Genomic DNA, 26,280 nt, shown 5'->3' with positions numbered 1-26,280 from the left:
AAAGCAGGAGGTTCAGAAGAGCTGCAAGCAGTGTGCAGTGGGGAAATGGAGCTGCATTGCCCTCTGCTGTGCAGGGCCTCTCCTGCTGTCAGCAAAGGTCTGGAGGGCCCACACGTCCCCTCTGCCTGGCAGCTCAGGGAGTCACCTTCGGGCTTGCAGGCTGGGTTTGGGCCATTTCTAAATATTGTCCTCAGGAAGGCGTTACCAAGTAACTGTGCTGTAGTGGTCTCCAGCACTGGGAGAATCACAGGCTGTGTTTCTAGCTCAGAAATGAGGAATTTGAACCAGCAACACACCTGCAATTTTATTGGGTGTACTGTGCTACATGAATGATGATGAAGCTTTACACAATAAAAGGAGTTCTCAAAGTATTCTGTTTATTTGGATTCTTAATAACAAGTATCTGTAGCCTTGAAGAAATGTACTTCATTACTGAGTGCAGCAGTAACTTTAGATGCCCTGCTGCAAATAAATTTTAACCTTTGCCACGTTCACACTTAGCTTAGCCTTTATTTCTTACGGGGTCAATCCAGAGCCAAAGTAATTAGGAGCATAAATAAACTTCCTTACTTGTTTCTGGTCCTGGGAAGTGTATTTCTAAAATGTGAGGTAAGGACCTTCCATGGCAAAATGTAAATATTTACAAATTTTAGCACGAAGACCATAAAAAGTAACTGCCACTTACAACAATTTCTTAATGAAACTGTGCCTTAGGGAGGGTTATTTGGGGGATTTGCATAAATGCCCTCAAAGAGAAGTTTTTCCAAATGTTAGCATAGCAAAGAAGGTGAGTGCAATGTTCAGGCAATCACATGTGCACATACAACTGTATCTGAAGTGATTGCTGAATTTCTGCAACCTCAGAGAAGAATGCCAAGGCTTATCTTAAAGTTGGCTTTGAATTGATAACCTATAAAGAGAATTTTTGTGTATATATAAGAACTCTGAGTAGGAGAAATACCAGTCTAGAGTGCCAGCAGTGCCATTAGATCTGCAGTAATTCAGTTTGCTGAACTGAAGGATTGTTCATAGGAGGTTAGCATATCTAATTAATTTTTCTTTCAATTTTCCACAGTCTAATAAAGGACATGGATAATGTCTCTCCTGAGAAGAATGATGTGAAAAGCTGCCCCCGGGACTCTGGCTATGACAGCCTGTCCAACAAGCTGAGCATATTGGACAAGCTCCTCCACACTCACCCTGTGTGGCTGCAGCTTGGGCTGAGCGATGCTGAAGCCATGGAAATCCTTCAGGCCCAGCCTCCTGGGGTAAGAGGTTACACTGCCATTTCTTTGATGAGTGGGGGGGGGAAAAAAAGATCAATCCAAACCCTAAACAAACCCCTAAAAAGCAAGCCTTGGGCTTTGTTGTGTGTCCAGCTGGAGAGCTCAGAGAAGAGCACAGTGGACTGGGTGTCGTGCCTCTGATATCCAAGGAGGAGCTGGTTTTTCTGGGTGTTCTGCTGCCCTGTCACACTCAGGTGTTGGGCCTGGCACAGTAACACCCAAGTGAAATTCCCTTGTGTTTTACACGGATCAGACATCATGAGGTTGTTCTGGTTCCTTTTGTCCGTGATCTGTCTCTGTAACAGCATCTGTGATGAAGCTGAAACCGTGTCCTTTTGCCTTCTGCACCACAGACATTTCTGGTTAGGAAATCTGCCAGGCTGCAGAAGAAAGTCATCTCTCTGCGTCTGCCCGGCGACTGTGGGGCCTGCCTGAAAGAGTTTGCCATCAAAGAGAGTACATACAGTAAGTTGTGAGTTCCATACTCTTCAGCTGTGTGTTCCATACCTTTCCCTGTACGATGTTTCCATTGCATAGCTTGCTGCATCCAGGATTCATTCATTTTTATGGGTAGTTATCCTCTCTAAAAACTTGCATTTTCTTGTACTCAGGGGACTGTCCTTGGATGCAACTTTGTCACAAGCTCTCTGTATCTATAATTTTGGGGGTGGGGTGGTCTGTTTTGTTTGTGTTTTGTTGTTTGCTTGCTTTGTTTTTAATGTAATGTTTTCAAAGGGTTAAAATCCATCCAGCTGTTTCTGTTGCAAGATCTCAATGTTTCTCTTTTTTGATTCCATCTATATATGTCTTTTTTAGTGGAAATGAGTAAATGTTAGCACTCCAAATGGTTTTGAATCAATAATACCCTCATATCTTTAGAGGGAGGGTGTGAAAAATATGTTTGAGGTTTAGGAATGAGAAAAGGAAGCTGCAGCTGGTGAGCATATGTGGTGCAGAAACTGCAAGTGGAACAAGGGTTTCATTTTAACAAGAAAGTGAAAACTGGAGAAAATTGGCAGCAATTTCAGTTAAACTTCCCTGAAACAGGGGGTCTGTAGTTCTATTTCTCTTAGTAAACTGACAAAATTTTAGTTGAGTTTTTTCCTTTTTCATCTCTCCCTTCCCTGCTCCCAGCAACAAAACGTCAGTTCTGTGGGTCTGGTTTTGGTTCCAGTTATAAGCAAGGCGAGCAAAGAGAGGAGAAAGTTATCAGCAATAGTTGATCTAAGTGTGATCTAAGGCTGTTTGTGGGCTTGTTATACTAATGAATTCCCTCTCTCCCATCTAGAAAATGAAATAATAATATATTGTCATTTATGAATAAAATTTTTCCACAAGGGGGAAGTATCTACTGAAAGTTTTACTCACCCATCACAGCTGAGGTTTTAACTCTAGTTGGGGATCTGAACACCTTCCTTCTCTGATCCCACTCCCAAGTCCCCTGTGTGCTTATTGTCTGCATTGTTAGTGTCTCTCCTAAAGAAATCCGTTTTTCTGGACACATAAATGACCAGATTGACCTGCATTTTGGTGTAGAAGTTGGAGCAAAGGTTGGTACCTGGCTTAAATTTTCCTCTGGTTCCTGAGGAGGCTTTACAGTCAGTAGCAGTAGAACCTTGGTGTGGAGGAGCTGCTGTACAGCATGGAGTACTGACCAAATTCTGGCTTTGCTGCTCACTGAGAGCTCTGGCTGAGGTGTCCAAAGCTGCTGCGTGGCTTTTGGCTTTCCCCACCGAGTCTGGGAGTCACACTTAATGTTACACAGGAACTAGATCTTGTGCTTGGAATACAAAAGCAAACTGTCCACAAAGATTATCAGTATGTTCTTAAAAATGCCTTCAGCAGAGACATGTGCTCCTCCACAGAGTTGTTTTTTCTTAACCAAAGAAAACTTAGCTAGTTTAATGGTGAAAACTTATTAACTTTACGCAAAAATATGAAATGTGTTTTATTTAACTTTGCTAAGAAACGGTGGATTAATGTGTGATTCTTCCTCTCTTGTACCTTTCTTTGCAGCATTTTCCTTGGAGGGGTCTGGAATAAGTTTTGCTGATTTATTCAGGCTCATTGCTTTCTACTGTATTAGCAGGTAAGATGGTGTTATGTTCTCAGTTATGTCTGCTGGACTTTCTTGAAGAAGAGGGAGTCTCAAGGAGACTTGGTTCAGCTTGATATTTATGTTGCCAATAACAAATATCCCTGGGTAGTCTTAGAAGGTAATGGAAGCAAATGTCTCTGTCTTACCTGGTACTGATTATTGGGAGGCTGCTGTGGTGTTGCCCACCCAGCTGTCAGGTGGGGCCACCTTGAACTTCATCTGAATTTTCTTGGAATTGCTAGTTGAAAGAATTTTTGGAGCGTAATGGAAAAATGCCAGATCGCACTGTAGAATATGACAACTGAGACACGTGAATTTGAATTGGGAACAACCAAAGTGGCCTCATCAGCTTTCCAGTTGATGATTGCCAAACTTGTTTTCCAGGCAGTATGAAGAGAAAAAACAGCCAGTTTTTATGAGGAGTCAGAGTTTACCTATCTCTGAATTGAGACCATGGTGATGATCTAGACTCTAGATTTTCTGTGGTGCAGTGTTGAACGTGTGTTCAGATATGCTTGATTTGAGTTTGAGTGGTGTTCTGAGACCCTGTTTTTCCAACAAGTTAACGTACAACATAGAGAATATTTATGTGATAAAGACTCGCTGTCTGTCTGTGCTACAGCAGGTGGTTGGCTCGTTCACAGCCTTAAAACCAAAATTCATGCTGACATTAGTTGCATGTAGGATTTCTGTGCTCCATTCGTTCTCATTTTGTCTTAATTGTGTAGGTACTTCTAGTCCAGGTTTTGCAGTTTAGCCTGCACTGCTTGAGGGTGTGTTGGTACCAGCTGGGTAGGCAAGAGGTGTGGGATTGGTTGCTGGGAGTGATTGTACAATGTACATATGGTTAAGTGGGTTTGTCCCTTAAAATCTCTGTCTAAAAGCCTTTTACACTGGTTTCAGCTTATGTTGTCCTTCGTGAATCTCCCTTTGACAACATCCCCTGAACACCTAGTATGCAGTGAAGTGAAACCACACATGAGAATAAATTACAGAAGCTTTCCTAAATGAAGTGTGTTTTCAGCCTAGAACAGAGTAGCACCAAAGCATCCTAGCTTAGAAATTTTTAGAGCAGTTGCACAACTACTCATTTAAATTTTTATTCTGAAAACTGGAATTCAACTTGGAGAGCAGTCAACAGCATATTCAGAAAATAAGCTTTGTTGAAGTGTTAAGGGCAGAGAATACCTTTGCATCTCGCTGATATGCTTGTAAAAGATCAGGTGTAAAAGCTTCTGCTGGAAAGGCAGAAAATACTGGCTGGCTCTTTGGAAACCCTGGCAAGAGTCCTGGGTACTTGCCTGTCATTTGCACTTCACAACACTCTCCAGGGTGTTGGTAATGTTTTAACTGTGCTGTGTGTTTAAGGCTCTTGCTAAAATAATCAGAGATTATCCCCTGCCACTGCTGAAAACAAATGCTCTTAAAACTGGGCACTTTTTTGTGAAAACCATAATTGTTTTTCTCTTTGACAACAGGGATGTCCTTCCATTCACACTGAAGTTGCCTCATGCAATTGCTGCAGCAAAGACAGAAGCTGAACTTGAAGACATTGCTCAGCTTGGACTGAGTAAGTAGTTCTTTGCAGAGATGTCCTCCCCTGTAGCACTCCTGTAAGCTTGAAAAAGTAATCTGTGTCAGTAAGTAGTTCATATTGGTTAGTGGTGTTACAGATTTCATGTAAAAAAGGACCTTCTCTTATTTGGGAAGACCAAACCTTGTTCTGGCCAAACAGTGGTGCTCCTTCTTCCCTCTGTGCCTTCTGTGGTATTTTTGTTAGTGGTGTTTCTTTCTTCCTCCTTCTCTGCCCTCTCTGGGCAGCTCTTGGGCAAAGCCAATCTTGCAGTCCCCAGACAGAGGTTTGATGTAGCTTCTGCTCAAAAACCTGCTGTTGGCTGTGGGCTCACTGGCTTGGGAATTTACTGGGGCTGCCAGGACAGTGTAGGAACCGAGGGCCCCGTTAGTAAAACTTCTGTTCAGATTGACCTGCAAACTTAAAATGGTGACTTTGGAGGTCAGTGGCTCATTGCAATGGCAAATTAAGAAAAGAAGTGTACACCTGCAGAATGTATCCATGTGCATGACAGAAAATGTTTGAAATAACACAAGACAGTGCAAGGACATGTCCTTGCATGGCCTGACTGCTGCACCAAGTCCAGGCTCCTTGGGAAGCATTCCTCGAGCTCGCAGGAGATGCAAAGCCTGGCGGGGTTTGAAACTTGGGCACCACCCAGATGAATCATTGAGCAACTCCTGCAAAGTGCTGAATAGCCTCATTTCCTTCTCCAGGAAGGGAAGGTTGGCTGTCAGCAGTCTTTGTCCCAGTAGATTTTTTAATCATCATGGATTTTGAAATGGATCCTCTCTAAATCAGTGTTAGCATGAGGATCTCTAGAACTAGTGTTTGGTGGGACTTCACAGCAGAGCCATACACACTGGGATGTATTGCACTGCTGTGCATTTGGTTTGCTGCAGTAGCAATGCAATTAAGGGGTTTGTTTTAGAGAGGAGATAAATTACTTCTGCACTGCTTATCTGCAAGTTTAGGTAATTAGATGAAAATATGGGTTATCATGGGAGTAGAGGCAAATATGGTACTGTTGAGGTCAGTGTTTAGATGGAAAAAAGAAAATAAAAGGTCTGACTGGGGTACAGTGTAATGAAGACAGTCTCCCAGTGTCACACAGGAAGCCTTAAGGTAACATTGGGTGAATTTTTCCAGAGGGGATAATAATGGTGGTGTTGATCAAGTTCTCCAGACTAACCACACTGTCTTTGTCCTCGGTACTGCAGACCACTGTGGCCTACTTGCTGCAGAATTAGTCTTGCCCTTGAACAGTTTCTGCACTGTGTGTGTTTTTAATTTAGCCTAATACATTTGAAAGCTGAGGAGGAGGTGGATGGATCAGTGTCTGTGTGGTTGCTGTATTTGGGATCAATTACCTAATATACACCAGATTAAGACCACGGTTTCTATGAGCAAAAACCAGGCAACAAAGTTGAGATTTTGATGGAGTTTTAGGTGTCCACGTGTGAAAGAGCACAGCAGGAAGTCAGCCCTTCAGTGCTGTGGACTCTCAGCAGCCCTTCCTGTTAAATGTGAGTTTTCCTTCAGGCACAGAACACTGTGCTGTGAACACAGAGGGTTGTGTCTCCTGCCAGAGCTCTGTTATGCAGTTGGCTCAGAGGAGAGCTGCAGAAGACAGGTCAGCAGCATGTAGCCCAGCAAACCACATCAAGGGGTAAAGATTTCAAGGCTGTTGCCAACCTGGAAGATTTCATGTGCTGAACATAAGATTGCTGTCTGGGCCTCTCCTGTGCGTCACCTGCAGCAGTGCTTACACCAGGTGTGTTTGCAGCAGCCCACGTGCCAGGCACACTGGCCAGTCTGCTGAGAGATCTGCAGGCAGGATGTGAAGTCAGGAAGCTGGGAAAAGCAGCAACACTGCATGACTGTGTAGAGAAACATGCCTGTGCCTGTATACCTCTGGCAGTGGCCTGTCACCGTGGGGCATTTCCTGTCTTCTGCCCTGGAGGCAAGACATGGGCCTGTTGTGGATGCTTGGCACTCGTGACCCTGGGCCCGGGTGTCACTGCTCAATGGCCTCAAATGAGGCATCTTGACACTACAGGGGAAAGGGGCCATGCCAAGATTGGCAGATTTCAGCAGAATCTCCCTCCTCTGGTGTTCCTCCCTTATTTCAGCAGGACTGCTGTCCTCAGGGGCACATCCGATTTCCATCTTCATACCTTCAGGAGCTGATGCTCTTTGCCACTGGCTCGGTTGCACAAACATGCAGATGCTTTGCTGGGACAACTGTGGAGGCTGCAGCTGAAACTTGCTGGCTTAGAATAGGTTTTCCATGCTGCTGGTGTGGGACTGCACCTCGGGTCTGTTTTTGGGCTGTTGAGTGTCTGTAACCTTGAGCAAACTGTCCCCATGGCAAAGGCAGGGCTGCAGGCCAGTGCTCTCAGACACGTGAGCACTTGGTCTGCATAGCTGAAGGTGATGTGTGCATCCACCAAAACGTGAGCTGGCTTTTCATGGGCAGTTTCGTTGGGTCACTATGAAGAGAAACCAACCAGGATTTTTGTTGAGTTGCCATATATGGCCTTCATCTGGTGTAAATCAGTTAAACTGTTGTCTTCAATGAAGTGAGCTTATTAGTACCAGCTGTGAATCTTGCCTTATTTCTGCTGGGTTAGATGCTGGTAAGTAGTTTATGTTCATTTTGGTCTCAAGCTGGTAAGAAGTACTCTGTTGCAGTCTCCATTCCTTTCTTTGATTCTCAGTTTAATTTTAAGCTTAGTTCAGTGGGCCATTTGGAAGCTATGCATTGGTCATGGTATTTATAAAAGAGTCAGAGCAGTCCCAGGAATGTAGCATGCAGTTGTGTCTGGTGGTGCTTTAAGAGGTTCACTTGGAATTTTTCCCCCCCCTTGAATTAATAAAAGCTTGCCCGAATTTCTTAATACTTTAAACTGGTATTGTTGAGCTGAATGTTCTCAGAGCATCTGCATGCTGTTTTGCATTCTTACGTTAATGCAATGATGATTTTCAGACTTTTGGAGCTCCCTGGCTAACAGCAACCCCCTGGATCCTTCACCTCCCTGCAGGCCTGTGCCTCTGGACAGTGCTCGTAAAGGCTCTCGGCAGCTCTGCCTTATAAATGGAGTGCATTCTATACGGACCAGGACGCCCTCGGAGCTGGAGTGCAGCCAGACCAACGGAGCGCTGTGCTTCATCAATCCCCTCTTCTTGAAAGTGCACAGCCAGGATGTCAGTGGCAGCCTGAAAAGGCAGAGCCCCAGAGCTCCAGACGTGAATGGCACGGCGAGGCCTCGCTCCCCCCCGCCCCGGCCGCCACCCCCTGCTATTAATAGCAGCCTCACGAGCCCGCAGCTTGCCAGGACTATAAAGCAGGCGAGCATGCCAGGAACAGCGAACCATAAGAAAGAGAGAGGCTTGGATTCGTCGCAGAGCAAGCCGGCCCCCATTCCGCCTCCTCGGCTGAAGAAGCAGGCTGTGTGCTCCGAGGGGGAAGGGGGCCCGAGGGCCGCTCGGCCCGGCCCGGCGCGTGGGCCCGAAGCAGCGGCCGGGCCTCCAGGTGAAACCCCGCCCGAGCCGGCTCCGGCAGCTCCCAAAAACACGGCGGCTCCCACCTCTGAGTCACACGTCCCGTGGAATGGAGGCAGGCAGAGGCTGAGCGACATGAGCATTTCCACCTCCTCGTCCGACTCGCTGGACTTCGACCGGAGCATGCCGCTCTTCGGCTACGAGGGGGACACCAACAGCAGCCTGGAGGACTTCGAGGGGGAGAGCGACCAGGAGAGCATGGCACCCCCCTTGAAGCCCAAGAAGAAAAGGAGCAGTTCCTTTGTTCTCCCCAAGATTGTGAAATCTCAGCTGCGGAAAGTCAGTGGAGTTTTCAGTTCCTTCATGACCCCCGAAAAGAGGATGATTAAGAAAATTGCGGAGATGTCCCGGGACAAACGCACTTATTTTGGATGCTTGGTACAGGACTATGTCAGCTTTCTCCAGGAAAACAAGGAGTGCCACGTTTCCAGCACTGATATGCTGCAAACAATTCGTCAGTTCATGACCCAAGTCAAGAACTACCTGTCCCAAAGCTCCGAACTTGATCCCCCAATCGAATCGCTGATTCCCGAGGACCAAATAGGTAAGAAACACTGTCCTGTGTTTGGTGGGAAGGTGAAAATGTGTCATCTGTGTTTACAGTGGTATCTTTGTCCAGTTCAGAAAAGTGTGGCTGCCTTGGCCAGTAGAGTTTGAGCCACTGAGTATTTGGGTCTTAAAACAACATCCCCACCCGACCCCAAATCACCCTGTCAGCTTGGAAGAACTATGCTATGAAGTTGTTAGTAAAAATTTTTCCTTAAAATAAGTGCAACCTGGACTTTTTACCTGATTGTTACTACTTTAGCTGCTATACTGTTAACAACACAGAATCCTTTATTTGCTGGCACACGTGTATTTTTCCCTGAACTGGGCTGAAATAGTTCTCAGTGCTTGGTCCAAAACTCCTGATTTTAACCATGTAGATTTTAGCTGTAGAACTAGAATTTATTCAAAACCAGCGACATCTAAGAGCAGAGAGACTTTCATGACAACTTACTTTTTAAATAAATCTCCTTCTTTGAAACATTCCTAATCACTCCTGGCAAAGCTGCACTGTCCCTATGCTTGAAACTAGATAAAAAGATATGTAAGAGTTTTAAAAAGCAAACAAATGTGTGCAAGACAGAAAAGGAGCTGCTAGTTTCTAAATTTTCTGTTGTATGTACGTGTTTGTAAATGGTTGCAGATGAACTATATGCTTGAATATATGTTTTAACAACACAGAGGGACTTGTGTATCCACAAGAGTGAAATGGTTGTTGCATAAAATCTCAGTGCCTCTCTCTTGCAGAGTCTGAGCAGTATTTGTAAAAGAGCCTGTGAGCCACATTTAGGAGGTAAACATCCCTCAGGGCAGAATACTTTCCTTGTGAGCTCACTTCAGTCCTAATTTGCTTGTTTTTTCTCCTTACCCCAGTGTCCCAACAGTTGGCCCAGTGCAAAATTGGCAGATACTCTTTTCTCTGGAACTAGAGGGTAATTTTATGTTGACAATTCTGTCTGTCCTTGACCAAGAGGGAGTATTCTCGTGTAACCTCAACTTCATTTACACAAAGTCAAGCAAAAGTCACAAGGACTGCTAAAGCAAGTACAAAACCGTGAAGAATGTCCTTGAAATGGAGACTCAGAGACATGTCATGTTCTCACTGTGATAACAAACACTGTTCCATGGGTGTCACATGAAGGAAAAGCACCGAATTGAGCAGGGGGTGCAGGCGTTTCTGCATTTTTGCATTTCTGCAGAGCACTGGATATTTGACAAAGAAATGCAGATCCAGTTTGTGTGTAACTCTGCCAAAGTTTAGTTTGTTGTGTACTTTTAATTTCAAGGGTGTGGTTTAATCAGACTGTGGGTCTCCCAAGACTGGAAACATGTTATCTGCTTTTAAATGTTTCAGTACTTTGGAATAGCATAAGCTGTGAAATATAGTAACTGAACTACACTGGTTTTCTTCAGCCACAGAAAGTCTGGCTTTGATCACATGATTAAACACAATTAATTTATAAAGTGGGATAGTTGAAACAAAGGAAGAACTTGCCTTTGAATCATCCACTGCCCATGGTTCAAGCCTGCGAACAACTGCAGTGGATCAGGAGCATCAGATGTTGCTGATGTAAGCAGATAACTATGTGACAGCAAAATTTAGTCATCCCTGCAGAGAGCTTTTTGTGAAGTAGCCCTGCCTGTTGTCCACAGCTTTGCTTAAGTATTTCAGTATGGAATTGCAGCCCAAATTTTAACTTTGTGAGTCGTCGTTTATCCCCTCCTGTCAGTGCACACTTTGGGGGTGCAGGTTTTCCTCTCAGTGGATGTGTGCTCCTGGGATAATACTCCTCCTTTCTAAGTCAGCCAGGCTTTACCTTAACCCCCTCTTGTCTCCTGAATTTCAGTAGGTTTAGTGCAGCCCTTGGTATTTGGAACTTCCTCCCATATTTCTGTGATGGTCTCTGTGATCGTGCAGCTTTTCTTGTAGAATGGCATCGTGGACTCTTGCAAGCAAAAGACTTCTGTGGGAAATCTTTTAAGTTTCCCAGACAGGGGTCACATCAAATTGTTAAACTTCTGTAAAATCATTGGGAGAATATGCATCAGGGTTTCTCATTAGTCCTGATAGATGCCTCCTAATCTTAGCACTGTAGGCTGTTAACCCTTCCTGAAGCAATTGGATTCCCCGTGTTGGAACAGAATCAAGAGTAGGGCACGTGGCTCTTCATTGTTTAAAGATGAATGCAAATTGTGTTTTTTAAAAGACATCCACACCTCGGTTTGTATCCACAGAATAAAGACCTGGAGTGGTTGCAGGAGGCCCTGATAGTCCACAGCTGCTTGATCAGCATGTGTTTGGGAGTTTTTGTTTGCCTTTCCTCTTTTCCTGGCTTTGAGCAGAAAGGAGTGAAGTTGACTGTTGTCACTTTGCCAGGTGGGATCTGACATCTGAAGAGCTTCAGTGTCAATGCCTGAATTTGGGCCTGACCTAAGAAATGACTGCTTTAAATAATGTGGCAATAAGGTATTAACTGATGGTGTGGAAATGTGCCTAAACAATACAGTCTGTTGCTTGTTATGGTATTTCTAATACGTAACAGATACTTAAATGCTGAATGTTCAAAGAGAGAAGGTGTTGGCCCCTTCCTGGCAGGCCATGCTGTGTCACAGGGGCTTGGGGCTGTGTGGAGGAGTCACAGGCAGACAGAGCTGGAAGTACTAAACACACTAAAGCTCAGGACTGACCCCCAGGGTACCTCTTTTCAGATATCTGTCTTGTTTGACAATGAGCCAGTGATAATGGAGTTCTCAGTGCGCTGTTTCATGCACCCACCTTACGGTTGTTAGAGCAGGACAATATTTCCCTTGTTTGTGTATTTGGAAGGTGCATGGAATAGGGCTGTGGGTCTTAAAAAGGTTAAGCTGTAGCCCACCCCCAGCTCCCCTCTTCTTCACTAATCCAGCTCTCCTCTTAAAGGAGTTAGAAAGGTAGGTCACTATTTCTCCTTGAAAACCTCACTTTGGCTGATTTTCAGCACTGTGTTACTTTTGAGGTGCTTGTACACTTGTTTTGGTGTCCCATCCCCCCATCCTGTCGTTCATCCTGGCACCTTTTCATCTTGAGGTGAGGTGCAGCAACGTGTCCCTCAGTGTTCCTCCTGTCACCACAGGAGTGGCAGGATTGGGAGAGTGAGAAACAGTGCTAAAGGCACCGAGCAGGACAGAGGACTGGGTTCTTCCTTTTCCAACCATCCCTTGGATTTACTTTGTGACTTGTTCCTTGCTCCTTTTTTTTACTACTACTTTCAGAGAAGAGGAGTATTTAGCACACAGCTACAGCATGATCTTTAGTTAACCCACAGCTGTTTAAAGCAAAACAAGCCCAGCACAGATAGCTGGGTGATTGTTTGGTGTGCTTTGGGTAGGTAAAATGAGGGCAGGCTTACCTTTTGTGCCTGATTGCTCAGCTTCTGCCACCACTGCCTATACATGGCCCACCTCAGCCCTACCTCTGTCAGAGTTGTGCAGATTATAAAGGAATGTGGGTTGTGTCAGGTCTTACTTTCAAGTCTTGCTCCTTCAAAGGAGATGCCCTTGTCTGCACCATGGACTAGGCATGTGACACTGCAGGCACCCACCAAGAAATGGATACTTGGCCATCCTGACATGAGCTATCCTAAAATAGATCCGTGTCAGTCGTGCCAGGATGTGAACTTAGAAGGTATCAGGAAAATCCAGACCAAAGCAAACGTGGTGTAGTCGGGTGTGGTATTCCAGAGCAGCCTCCTGCTTTCAGCTCCCAGGCAATGTTACTGTGCAGGACTGGGCCTTTCTGGGGTGGTCCCCAGGCTTGCTCAGTCTCTCACTGACCCCTGCTTGTCCTGATGAGTGGTTTGGCCACCGAGGGTGATAAACGGGGCTGTGTGTGAAACAGAGACTGGAGTCTGACAGGTGATCCCAGCAGACCAACCACAGTTGGGAACAGGTAAACTGGGAGCCTGGCAAAGGTGAGAGTGTGCCTTGGAAGGCACTTTGAGGAAGTGAGGGTTGTAAAGAGGCTGTGTAAGGACACTGGTGGTGACTAACATGTTGTCCTGTCTAGATGCAGACTTGTGTGGTTTGCAGCAAAACAAAAATAGCGTGTCAGCACAGGATACAGATGTGTTTCCACAAGTCACAACGAAACTAGCTGGCTGGCCTTTACAATTCATTTATCAAAGCACTTCCAGTTCCCATTTTGAGGGTAGAGGCTAATTATAAGTGTCACTTCAGGAACGATACACAGTGTTCAGCTCAAATTATATTCAGTAAACAAAAAAAAATCTGAAGAGTGCCTGTTTTGGTTTTGGAGGGTTAAGCATCCTGGCAGGAAATTTGAAAACGTATAGCTGAAGTGAACAGGAATTTTTGTTGCCAGTTTCGACCTGAGAAATATACAGAGATGCTAAGGTAAAGAATCAGTCCTTAATTCACAACTTAGATGCTAATTTGCTGGGAGACCCTCATTAGAAGTTACACAGTGAAAACTGCTGCTGGCTGGGAATTGGTTTGTGGGGTCATAACCAGAAACACCTTTCTCTGAAAGGGGCCAGAAACAGCAGCTCAGAAGAAAGGGTAGATAGTTGGATGATCTGACCCCAAACATGCTTATAGGTGCCTGTGACACTGAACATTGTTCTAAGAGCCAGATCACAAGAAATCATGTCCTTCTAGGCTTTAATAATAACATAACATTTTTTATAGCTTTTGTATGAATTAGGATACGTATGGGTATCATTGTTGACCATTAAAAAACCCATCCAGTCCTTATCAATCCTGCTGCTTGCTGGATTTTGCCAGTTTTTCATTTGAGGCCAGAACTCAGTGGTACTTATGTCTGCGCTAAGAATTCATAAGGGAGAAGAAAACTTTTGTGTGTTGTTTTGGGGTTTTTTTGTGTTTGGTTTGGTGGATTCTTCTTTGTTGTGGTTTCTCCTTTGTTTTGTTACGTGGAGCTTTGTGCTTGTGTGCTCCCTTCCTCTGTGCTGCTTCCAATCGATTTAAGTTTCCAGAGAAGTTGTGTAATGTGATGGAGTAAATTTCAAAACAATTTCCAGGCGCTGCTTTCGGAGCCTGTGACAAATTGTGCATATGAAAGAACATCTCCTCACTGCCTTGCCGAGCTGTGAAAACCTGTGTGGTTCATCTGCTGGAGTGGCACAACCTTTGCCAGGGTTGAGGGCAGGAGCCGTGCTGAACTCTTCACAATGTGCTGAGCCTCCTGCCACCAAACGTGGTGATAACCCCCCCTTACTGAGCTGGAGGATGGCTGATGCTCACTGTTCAGGTGCAGAACTTCAGTGGAAACCTGGGGGAGTTCACATTTCTCAGGGATAAGAGTTCTCTCACTTCGCATGATGCTCAGGAGCACCAGCTGCTTCAATAAACAAGGCCAGGTGGTTGGAATGCAAACTGCAGAGGTGTTCCTCTTGCAGGCAGAGCAGGTGGTGTCTTTCCTGTTTAAGAGCTCAGGCAATAGAACTAAAGCCAGCTGAATTGTCAAATCATCACTGAAGCTAGCAAGGAACTGTGTGCACACCCTAGAACTTCAGATAGCCAACATATACCTGTGGGTGGGGCTGCTGTGTTTTTCTTGGTGGAGAATTGTTTGTGCCTCCTGAGCCCTGAGGATTGCTGGGATGGCAGGGAGAGGCAGTTCCTGTCCCTGTGTGAAAGGGTGATGCTTCTGCTTACCTGGCTGTGTTCTGTTCTGTAGGCCTCCCTGTCAGGGGTGATTGTGGGGCTCTCCCAAGTACAGTAGATAAGGATCAGTCCTTTGAAGTGTTGCCACTTGCTAATGTATAATTGGTGACTCTGGTCTGGGGGGAGGCTGGATCCACCCTTTAGGCTGTGTGACAGGCCACCAAGAGCATGTGTCAGGCTGATAAAGCCTTTACAGGTGGCTGTAGGGAAACCTAGAAAATCAGCAAATGCTGCTCTTCACATTCACTCTTTCTCACCTGCAGCAGTTTGACAGTCTCTGTTGTGAAGGAGAGCCCAGATGTGTTTGTAAGGTCCTGGAATAAAGCAGACACAGCTTTGCCCCTCCATCAGGGTCTCAAAAGTGGAAGGCAGCAAGACAAGCTACAGCAGAACTGGGGCAGGGGAGAGGGGAGCTCCCAGGAGAGTTGCAAGTTTGGGAATTGCACACCAGACAAACACAGAATAAACACTACATATGAAGCCAAGGCACCATAAGAGGAGGAGTGTGTGCAGGGTGTGTCTGTGTGGGAAAGAGAGGTATGTGTGTAAATCCCAAGCCTTAGAAAGAGTATGTGATTTGAAATAAAGGGGGGGCAGAGAGAAAAGAAAGAGGCTGTAGTCTAAGAAAAAGACAGAAGTACAGACAACCTGGGAAGGGCATGGGGTTTAATGAAACTTTACTGGGTCACCATTACTAGCAGGAATGTCCACTGCTGTGTTGTAAAAACGTGATCCAGCAGTGACACAGTCTCTCCCCTTTCTGCTCTCAGAGCTGGTACTCCCCTGCCTGCTCCAGGCTCTGGTCCTGAGAGCTGAATGTTCTCCACTATGGTCCAAATAACTGATGGAATCTGATAACTAATGTCAGCTATATTGCCATAAAGGCACTGATGCTGTTGCTGTCAGGATGCTGGGGAAAGAAATTCCTTTATGAAGTAAAGGTTTGCAGAGAAAATGTTTAGTGAAGAGCTTTCTCTGTTGATGTAGTCCGTACTTTGGAAATGGAGAACGAGGGTTAGAGAAACACTTGAGTAGAACAAGAATTCAAAGAAGCCTGTAAGTTTGTGGTTACAGTGCCACGTGCACACTGCTGCCAAACAAAGAACTTCCAACTTGATGACAAAGCTGTATGTGAGCTTGTGTGATGAAATCTGAAGCTGGACAAACACAGCTTGGTTTTCATTTATGGTTAAAGCCCATAATCTGTCCAGCTTCGTAAAGATCCTGACAAGTTTAGCCAAGTTTTAGGGAACCTTGGTTGAGTTATAATTTCCAATGGAAACTATGCAAAAAGGATGGGCTTTAATGCCAAAGCAGGCAAAAATTATGATTTTATGATGTTGCCTGTGTTTTAGTTTAAATTTGGGAGTTAAAGGCTAAGCTGGAAGTAAAATAAAACTTGGAGACTTCTGACCAACAAAAGAAAAACTTAAGCAGAGCCTCAGCTTGCTTTTTTTTTTTTTTTTACTGTCTGTAGTTCATCTTTGTGGGTGTTTTTTCTGTATTTACCAACTGCCCTAAATGACAATGGAACACAGATTCTGCTCTGCCTCTTGTTTTCCTGTTAACAAACATCTGGAAACTCGGCTTGTGTAATAAACAGGCCTCAGCCAGTTGGTTTTGCTCTCCAGCCTCTCTCTGGGGAATGGTTGTGTTAGTACTGGCTCTGCTTTAGAGGAGGAAGTCAGCTGGGCTCGTGTTTTGCCGTTGCAGATGTTGTCCTGGAGAAGGCCATGCACAAGTGCATTCTGAAGCCGCTGAAGGGTCACATTGAAGCGATGCTGAAAGAGTTCCACACCACGGATGGGTCCTGGAAACAGCTCAAGGAGAACCTGCAGCTGGTGCGGCAGAGGAACCCTCAGGAGCTGGGCGTGTTTGTTCCCACCCCGGACTTCGTGGACGTGGAAAAGATTAAAGTCAAGTTCCTGACTATGCAGAAGATGTACTCCCCTGAAAAGAAGGTCATGCTGCTGCTGAGGGTTTGCAAACTGATTTACACTGTTATGGAGAATAACTCAGGTATGGTGCTTCTTAGAGCTCAAGTTCAGACACTCCATTCCTGGCGTTGTCTTTTAGGGGAATCAGGCCCCCTGATTCTGCAGATGGGTCTCCTCCTGGAGCTCCTGTAGCATCTCCTTGTCCGTTTGAGAGGGGTTCTTCCTCTCTGCCTCATCCCTGCTGTCTCTGCTGCATCTGGTAGCACATCTTACAAACTCAGTGTGAGAAGCAGCTGACAAAGAGCAGCTTTGCTTGGCTGTGGGCTTTGAAGTTGGCTGTCAGAAAGGCTGTCTTGTGAGCCTTGAATTTGACACCCATTCTAAATTAGTATTTTTCTGCAAATTAATAATAGAGGTAACACCCTATATTTAGCTGTAGTAATTCAATAGCGTGGATGCAATATGACAACTACAGGGTTCTGTGTTAATGGGTGGAGAAAAGCAGGCTCTAACCCAGTATTTTTGGCTTGCTGTGCCTTTGAATGTTCTCATTTGGACACTTTCTGTCATGCTTTTGGAAAAGGAAGCGTCTATTTCTGTACTGTAGCAAGAATCCTAAAATGCCTTTGAAACCTGAGTACAGAAATGGGACTAAAAACAAGTTAAGACCTGCTGAGCAGTCAGTGGCACAATTAAAATGCTGTGCTGAGTAGCCTGAATTTATAGGAGCAACTCTGACATCTCCTCATACCCTGCTGTGATGGGTCCTGAGCTGAGCTGAAGCAAGGCTGTGGTAGTGGCAGATTTTTTCCCCTGTATAAGCTGCTGCAGGTGGTTGGCAGTTTTCTTTCTAAGGGAGCATGGAACGTGCAGCTGGTTTCGGGGCTTATCAAGACACCTTCTTTCTTTTGAGGTTTGATGGTGAAAGCTCATGGCCGTTAAAGCCCCCCTAAATTGCAAGATTTAGGACTGAGCTCTGCCCAGCTTATTATTTCTGTGCAAAATCCTGCATTTTAAAAATGGATATAGGAGTGCAGGCCTGAAGTTCTGTAAACTCCTTTCTCCATGCTGTGCTATCTGGGCAACCTGTGCCAGGGCACAGAAGAAATTAGAATTTCTTCCTAATATCTTATCTAAACTCACTCTCTTTCAGTTTGAAGCCATTCCCCCTTGTCCTGTCCCTCCAGGCCCTTATAAATAGTCTTTCTCCATATTTCTTGTAGGCTCCCTTCAGGTACAGAAGGCCTTGCTCATTGATGTTTTTAACTATTCTCTTGTCAAGAAAATGAGTTGAGTTTCCATGTCAAATTTAATACACTTTTATATTCAGGCTTCTCTGCTGTGGGATTCAGACTCAGAAACTGGTATTTGTGTCTGGATCCTTCCAGAAGGTGGATGTATAAAGCAAATGCCTGTTGCTCATCTCTTAGGCAGTGGTAGAAGCACAGGTGGAGGTCAGGCCAGGCTGGCATGGCAGCCTGTGTGAGTTCTCCAGCTGAGCTGGTGCCAGGGTGGGCCCAGGCTCTGAGTGTCCCTTTCGTGCCTCAAGGTGTGCATCGTCAGATCTGTGCTGGTTAGAAGGACAGGATGGAGCTGGTGTTGCTCTCCTGTCCATGGAGTGTCAGATGAGGTTCTCCTTGCTGCACACTGGTGACAGGAGGCTTGAGAGCAATCCAGATGTACTGGTCAGGGAGGCACAAAACAATGCTTTGCTTTCAAACACAGAAATTGGTGAAAGGGTGTGGTTCATCTCTCATTGTCTGTGTTCCCCTCAACCCAGGGAGGCTGTATGGAGCTGATGACTTCTTGCCTGTGCTGACATACGTGCTGGCCCAGTGTGATATGCTGGAGCTGGACACTGAGATTGAATACATGATGGAGCTGCTGGATCCATCTCTGCTGCATGGAGAAGGTAATCTATTTATTTATTTTTATGAGAACCCAGTGAAGGACTAGTGAAGGGGGGTTCTTCCTCATAGCACAGTTGCTGTTCACCTTGTCTGAGTGGAAACCCTTTGAAAGGGAGCCCTAACATAGGTGACGTCAGGAGGGTGTTTGTAGGGCAGCAGCGTTCCATTGAACTGTGAGGCACGTGGTGGGACTTGGGTTAGGGGCTTTGTAGAAACTGGGGGCCTTCCTTGCTCCTCTGGGGGAAGTGCTTCTGAGAATACTGCCCCTCTTTAATCATCTTTGCTTCTTCCCAATATTTGATTCTCATAAAGTGTTTTTATGAGCCCCAGGAATACGTTTCCCAAGGCAGTATTGCTAGAGGCAAGGAAATCTCTCTCCTTGCTGTTTTCCTGGTGACATTTTTAACACCTTCTGCCAGGCCCCAGTAGGCCCCAGAACCCCTGGGTTTATGAGGGATTTTCAAGGTTCTCGTGAGGAAGCTCAGCTGTGTATTTGGGTCTATGTGGACGTTTCCTATTCCTGCTGTCTCCTGGCTTGCTGAACTTGCTGTATCCTCTACCCTGCCGGGATGCCTGAGAGAATTCCTGCCATGATTCCTCCAGCTTGGCACTAGTCTGTTCCTTGCTTTGTGTACAGAGCATCCTCGAGTGCATTGTTCAGGAACCTTAGCATGGAAAATATCTGAAATGTGAAGCTGGGAATCATTAACCTGCTTCAAAGGCAGAAACACTTGCTGGGCTATCAAGTCACGTTGTTTTTAAAGCAGCAAAAGAGGCCTGTCCATTGGCTGGTCCTGTCTTAGGCACCAGCTGAATTATACTGTGCAGTAAAAATTGTTTAGTGCCTTGGGGTTGTGCATTTCAACTGTAACGTATTGTCCAACTTGTCTCACTGGTCTTGCATGTGCTTTATGTATTAATCTTGCTGCAAAGCTAAAGGCTGAGAGGGGACTCTGTCAAATATATAGAAAATACTACTGTGGGCACAGAATGCAGCTTTGAATGCCTCCGTGAATAGACTGTGCTGCCTCTTAGTTGGACACTCCCACTCACATAGTTTGCTTGCAGAAAAAGAAAAGACAGCATGTCTTTTGTCTCTCCTGGTTACTGAGAACTGTTACCTCCTGTTGAGACTCCTTTTCCTTTGTGACCTGCAGCTTCTTTTGTACATTGACGGCTCTGTTGTGGCTTTAATTTGCTCTCCGCTCATGTAATAAAGGTGGAGCATGGAGCACTGTACACGTCATCTCCTGAACTAGTTGGACATTATGAGGAACTATAAGAAGGTGACAGATCAGTCTTCCTTTTAAAAACAAAGGCAACTCTTTGGGATGATTCCAGAGTACAAACCTCACACTCAGTTGTTTCTTTATTGCCATTTAAGATGCTGAACAGTGGTAGATTGTCTTTTCCTTTGTTTAAACAGCTATGTTTATTTCATCCCCATCTGAAGCTCGGTAAGAAAACAAATCGCTGTTTGAAAATTGTTGAGAAGGAAACTGGCATTCCAACTTAGAATGTAGAAACACTCAGGAGTAACAGGAGTTATTTAAGTAACCAGCTGTCCTGAGCAGCAGTGGGCACAGAGAGAGGCACCACTTGATAGCGTGGAGAAGGTGCAACCACTGCACGTCCCTCAGCAGCTGAGAACACACCAGCCAGTGTTTTGCAGGCCAGTGAGCTGTTTTCCTTTATGTATTGATATTTTGGCAGCAGAGCACAAGGACTTTATATGTGTGTATGTCTCTGTGTGTGTGTTCATATATATTAAAGAAAGTGCCTGTACTTGTGACTGTGAGCACTCTGAGAAGTTGTTCCCTCGCTGTCCCCCACAGGAGGTTATTACTTGACGAGCGCCTACGGAGCACTTTCACTGATCAAGAACTTCCAGGAAGAACAAGCTGCCCAACTCCTCAGCTCAGAGGCCAGGGACACTCTGCGGCAGTGGCACAAGAGGAGGACAACCAACAGGACAGTGCCTTCAGTTGATGATTTTCAGGTAGAACTTAGGGCTGAAATAAAAACTGGGATGATTGTTTTGTTGGAAACTCCCATTTGAGAGAGATGATTCATAGCAATTCGCTCAGGGCTGCAAGTGGAGTGAAGCAGTGCTGAGATTATGTCTGGCAAATCTGCCTCAGTTTTGAAGGCTTTGCACATTATCAAAGAGCTTGGTTATGATGGTGTAAAGAAATCACTAAATAATGGAGCTTTCTCACTCGCCCTTCTAAGTCATGCAGAGCAAGGACAAACTGAGTTGTATCTTAGATTCAGCTTCTTTGTATGCTTTAGTGATAAAAAGATCAAATCCAGATGTGCAGTGGTGTAAATCAGCACAGCTCCCCAGCAGCCAGTGCTGGCATACAGCAGGTAATAAACAGAGAGGACAGGTGGGAGAAAAGTTTGCCTACAGTTTTAAAGTTTAAGCAAGCAGTAGAGTTGTGTAATATTGATGTCTTCATGTTTGTTTGTTTGTTTGTTTTCCCCTCCCCTGCATTTTGTACTGCTCTTTCAGAGCAGGGCAGTACCTTCAACTGAAGAATAACAAAACACTCGGGATTGCTTCATCTTTTAAAACCAGGCCTGCATCTTTCATGTGCTGTTGACTGGCTGTTCAGATGCAGCAGTTTGTGGACTGAAGCAAGGAGGATGTTGGAATGGAGAAGAAAGGATTTTTTTTTTTTACTCTTTTGTGTTCAGTTGTTTGCAGTTAGGAAGAGGAGAACAGACTAACAGAAAGTCCAACCCATGGCCAGTGCACAAAGCTGGTCCATCTTACTGGGATGCATCTTGTGTTCTGCTTACCTGTCCTTAGGTGGCAGATTCTTTGTTCTTTCTGGCAAAACACTGCACTTCCCAAAGGGAAATCCAACACCTTCTGTTTCTGCTGGATGACAAAATTACGGAAGATTCTTTCAGCAGCATCTTGTGTGCAGTTTCAGCTTCTCTCTCTCTGCAAAGGAACTTCATCCAAGCTCAGTGTCCAGCTGGATGCAGGAAGAGGCAAGGGAAGAGCTGTCACTGAGTGCTTCCAGTGCCTCTCTCATTCTGTTGTCTCTTTAAAAGAGCCTCCAGTCAGTAGATCCCTGTACTTCCAGGCTATGCTTGGCACAAATTCAGGCGTTTTTCTGTCTGCTCAGAATGCCAGTTTTCTCTCTCTTCCTGAGTCCTGCAGTCCTGCAATGGAGCACCTTCCCTCCCCCCAGTGTGTAACACAACTGGAGCTCAGCTCATCCTTCCCACATGGAACCGGGCTGTGACCATGACATTTCTGGGATGTGGTCTCACAGCCTTATCAGCTTTTGGGCCCTGGAAGGCTGCCTTTCCTCCTTCCCCAAAGGGATGGAAAAGGAGAAGTCATGTTTTTTGATGATGATTAAATATAGCTTTCTGATACTGTGTGAATAATTTTAATGCATATGAATCACAGGCATTTTTACAAACTTCAGCCTCTCCTTCAAGCAATCCTGTCCATCTAAAGGCACATGTATTTAAAAACAGGTCTTCTCTGTGGTAGCTGCAATAGGAATTAAAAGTGTAGTGTCTTTTGCCTTATCTAAGGCTGATTTTTTTCTATAATTTCTTCACGCCAGGTAACAAAAATGGATTAATTTTATTCAGTCAGATTCAGTCCCAATGGTTTAAAATTTGTTGCAGAGCTTCAGTGTTCCAGTCTGCATGCTGTCTTTATTAAGATAAGAGTGCTCTTTGAAACTTGAATCATATGAACATTCTTGTCAGTCCCAGCTTTTTTCTGTGAAATGTACATTTTTGCCACTGTGATTTAGCATGCTTAATTTATTCAGCACACAAACTATAGGTACCAGCTCAGTCAATAAACAGCTCTTTCTCACTGTAATTTTTTTCTGCCTCCTTTAATTTTACTGCCTTTTAGCCTTTACTTGCAGCTAATTTTTCTTTTCAAACAAGCAAACAAAAAAGTGTTACATGCAGCAGCTGGACACCGTGTTCACGTGTCCAAAAACTTTTGGGGGCTCCCACCCTCCCATTTCTTGCTCTTTATTTTACTGTTCAAATGCTTTTTGAAGGGTAAAACTGCATTTCCTGGTAGGGCATGTTTAGAATGTATCCATTTTATCAGAGTTGTGGGCATTTGTTGCTGACTGTTCAGTTTTCAGAGGATGAGGGGTTTGTTTGAGTTTCTGATGCCTGTTTCCTTGTCCTGCAGAACTACCTTCGTGTTGCATTCCAGGAGGTGAACAGTGGGTGTACGGGGAAGACCTTACTAGTAAGGCCATACATCACTACCGAGGATGTGTGTCAGCTTTGTGCTGAGAAGTTTAAAGTGGACAATCCCGAAGAATACAGCCTGTTTCTTTTTGTGGATGACACCTGGCAACAACTGACAGAGGACACCTACCCTCAGAAGATCAAGGCGGAGTTGCACAGCCGTCCCCAGCCCCAGGTGTTTCACTTTGTCTACAGGCGCATTAACAGTGACCCGTACGGGGCCATCTTCCAGAACAGCAATGACTCACCTTCTTAAAGCCAGCAGCTCATCAGTTTAATTCCTGTTTCTTGTTAACTGTTACAAACACCTTTGTTGCTGCCTTCCTTAGGAGCTAAAACATGTCTTAAACCACGAAGCCTAGTAAAACACATGCTGGCATTTCCAGCACTGCTTACAAACCCGTGTTCTCAACCCCGTGCACATGGCCAGTTATGCAGAATATTCCACCAGCGTGTTTGAGGGAATAGCCCATGAGGCTCCATTTCTTGTCCCACAGGCTATTTCGCAGCATATGACACTGTGGCCCTTCACAGATCTTTGCTGTAGTGTGCAAAAATCTATTTTCTTACACTCGTTGTTTAGCCAAATGTCATTTTGATTTAAATCTGCATGCTAGACAAGTATTTCAGTAAACTGGCTGGTATGAGCTCAGTTTTGCCAGCAGGAGTTTGACGAGACTGTCCGATGCAGGGCATCAGTTAACTCATAATTACCTGGATGATTGCATCCTTTTCTAATTTTTTTGATTACAGAAAATCATCATGTTTATATATATATATATACATATATATATATATCATAGAAATTTTATAGCAGTTGCAGGTAAACTGTCAGGGTTGGTTTTTTAAATATTTTTTTAACTATAAAGTATTCTATAATTATGCATGTGATTTTAACATTTAATATACAAGAATAAATCTCTTGCTGGTTTTAGAGTATTGCATTAAAAGTATATGTGTTCTCTCTCCTTTTCCTGTTCCAGGAGAGCTCTTTTGTAACTCGTGTTATCTGTAAGAAGATTGTAACGTCGGCACTGCCGATTCCAGTGCCTTTACCTGAACTTGATGTATTGTTAGCTGTATTATTGTTTGTATGCATTGTTTTAGACAGAACTAGGGGGGTGGAAGAGAAAATTGAAAGAAAACGTTGTAGAGGAGGGGAAGAGAAAGACTGTGGAGACCCTAATTTAGCATTAAAATCTGTCAGTCTGCTGGTTCAGGCTCCTTGCAGAAAATGGTGAAGGAGGTTGGTGAGGAACTTCAAGGGAAGCAGCAGTGCAGGTTTGCAGAGGGATTTGACAGCACCTATCCCAGGTACTATTTGTGTTAGCAGAGGGTGAAATGTGTCAGCAGTGTGAAGGAGAACACTATTCTGTGCAGTTTGTTTCCAGCATCCCAGCGTGTGCTGGCCTGGAGAACACGTTCCAGCGTTTGTGACGCTGTCACACCCTGAGCGAGACCCGAGGGTCAGTCCTGCCTGTGCAGAGAGCAGTTGGTGTTCCATGCACGTGTTCCTGGGGCTTTGTCCCAGACAGCCCAGTCATGGGTGATGCTCTGCACCCCCCTGACTCAGCCAGGGCTGCTGCCTTAGGGGGACGTGGGGCTCTCCCCACATCTGCTGTGGGGGTGTGACATAAGGCAGAGAGCACCACGGGCAGCACGTGTGTTGTACATCCAGAGATCCGGAGTATTGTGTCCCTTTGCCTTGTATCTGAGACCCCTGGCACGTGGCCGTATTTCATTTTGTAAATGTCGAGTGTTGCACATAATAATACATTGCAATGCTGAACTGTAATTTGGGATGTTGTGTGCTGTGGTTTTTGGGGGGAGCTTTTTTTTATTTTAAATGGTTCATGCTGTAAAGTTTTTGTGTCTGAGTGACTCTGATGCTGCTGCTTTTTGTGCTGCTTGACCCAGTGTAAACTCTTTGCAGAGGAAGGACCTGTGCTTGGCCTGAACAGTTGGTGGAAGCAACAGGCAGGGCTTGGCTGCTGAACCCCTCTTTGTGACGTGAAGGCTGATGTTCAGTGCTCAAGAAAATTCCGCTGTTTTCGTAAGACTGCGACACTGACACTGAGGAGAGGGAAGGACTGGGGCAGAGTATTTAGAAACTCGGAATTTCAGGCATGAAACAAAAGAAAGCTCAGAGTGCAAAAAGGGAAATGTGTGCCTAAACTGCCTCGAGACAATTTTGCTGTCTGTTCTTGTGCAATTGTGTGTTCTGAAAATTAGAACATTTTATTCATTGTGCTGCCCAAAACACTTCTCACTTCTCATAACGGCAGGAAACAGATGATACAAAAACCTGCAGAATTTGGACTGGTAAAAATAAGCTATTTGGTCTTCTCCAGTGCGAGGTGTTTGATGTCAGGAATGACTGAAAAGCAAGGAAAAGGTTATAGTTGAGTTTGTCTCTCATCACGTTCATTCAGAGCACACTGAGACAATGGGGGGGGTGGGGGGAAGAGCATGGAAACAGGTGAAATTTCCCTGAGAAAAGCCTGAGATCAGAGCATTAACTGAGAGCACAGGCTGGGATTATGGCTGAGCAGCACAAACAGATGCTGAATTAAGGAGTGCCGGGCTGTGGTTGTGTCTGAGCTGCTGGGTCATTTACACGTTCATCAGCCACAGCCTGTAATAAATACTGCATTTCGTTCCTGTTTTTCTTTCATCCTTATATCCAACTTTCCATCCCTTTTTTTCCTCTCTGTGTCTTTTGTGTCGTTTTCTTGTCCTGTCTGCTCCCCATCCCATTCCCTGTCACTACTTTGCTCTAGTTTGGTTTTGTTTTTCTCTTTTAATAAATAAATATTCAATATTAATATAATAAATATTGCTCAATCCCTTTCCCTGTTCCCTGTCCTACTTTTACTCTCCATATGTCCCTCCCTGTCTGCATCTTTATCTTTCCTTCCTTCTGCTTCTCCTTTTCCTATGTCTGTCCTGCCCCTCTTTTTCTCATTCTGCCCCAGTGTCCTGCTCCCTGATCCTCTTTCCCTGTTGCTGTCTTTTTATCTGTCCTTCTCCATGCCCCTCTCCTGTTCCCTTTCTTTTTTTACTGTTGCTCTGTCCTCATTGTTTCTCACTGCTATCCTTCTGTCCCATTCCCTGCCCCTTTTCTTTTTTAATCCCTTTCTGCTGTGCTGCCCGTCCCAGTTTTGTTCTTCATCTCCCTCCTGCGCCCTGTCCTTCTTTTTCTTTCTCTGTCCTGCTCCCACTCCCTGTTTCTGCCTCTCCTCCTGTCTCCCTGGTGCTCCCACCCCATTCCTGCTGTGGGTATCTCTGCCTGGGTTCCATCCCCCAGCAGGCACGTGGTGCTGCCTTCGAGTGCCACGGTTTAGTGGTGGGCTGGGCAGTGCTGGGTTAATGGTTGGGCTTTGAGGATCTCAAAGTTCTTATGCAATGTAAATGATTCTGTGCTGCTTTG

General features: G+C 45.1%; 1 protein-coding gene across 5 annotated transcripts in view; it reads left to right on the top strand.

The window, feature by feature from the left end:
* RIN2 (Ras and Rab interactor 2) overlaps positions 1 to 24,641 on the top strand; it is a 53,196-nt gene extending 28,555 nt beyond the window's left edge. For 4 of the 5 annotated variants that reach the window (XM_027704126.1, XM_027704127.1, XM_027704123.1 and 1 more), the window contains exons 4-12: positions 1,076 to 1,268; positions 1,640 to 1,751; positions 3,303 to 3,375; positions 4,863 to 4,954; positions 7,947 to 9,065; positions 16,466 to 16,771; positions 18,470 to 18,601; positions 20,435 to 20,598; positions 22,789 to 23,106. In XM_027704126.1, coding sequence (XP_027559927.1) covers positions 1,076 to 1,268; positions 1,640 to 1,751; positions 3,303 to 3,375; positions 4,863 to 4,954; positions 7,947 to 9,065; positions 16,466 to 16,771; positions 18,470 to 18,601; positions 20,435 to 20,598; positions 22,789 to 23,106 — 2,509 coding nt within the window. Of the gene's footprint in view, positions 1 to 1,075; positions 1,269 to 1,639; positions 1,752 to 3,302; positions 3,376 to 4,862; positions 4,955 to 7,946; positions 9,066 to 16,465; positions 16,772 to 18,469; positions 18,602 to 20,434; positions 20,599 to 22,788 lie in introns of all 5 variants that reach the window. The other variant, XM_027704122.1, reaches the window with a different exon arrangement.
* Positions 24,642 to 26,280: the final 1,639 nt, after the last annotated feature.

This window comes from Neopelma chrysocephalum, unplaced genomic scaffold (assembly GCF_003984885.1).
Source record: "Neopelma chrysocephalum unplaced genomic scaffold, ASM398488v2 Primary Assembly neopelma1_257, whole genome shotgun sequence".
Taxonomy (NCBI): Eukaryota; Metazoa; Chordata; class Aves; order Passeriformes; family Pipridae; genus Neopelma; species Neopelma chrysocephalum.
Note: the sequence above shows the minus strand (reverse complement) of the source record. Positions and strands in the feature narration are given on the sequence as shown.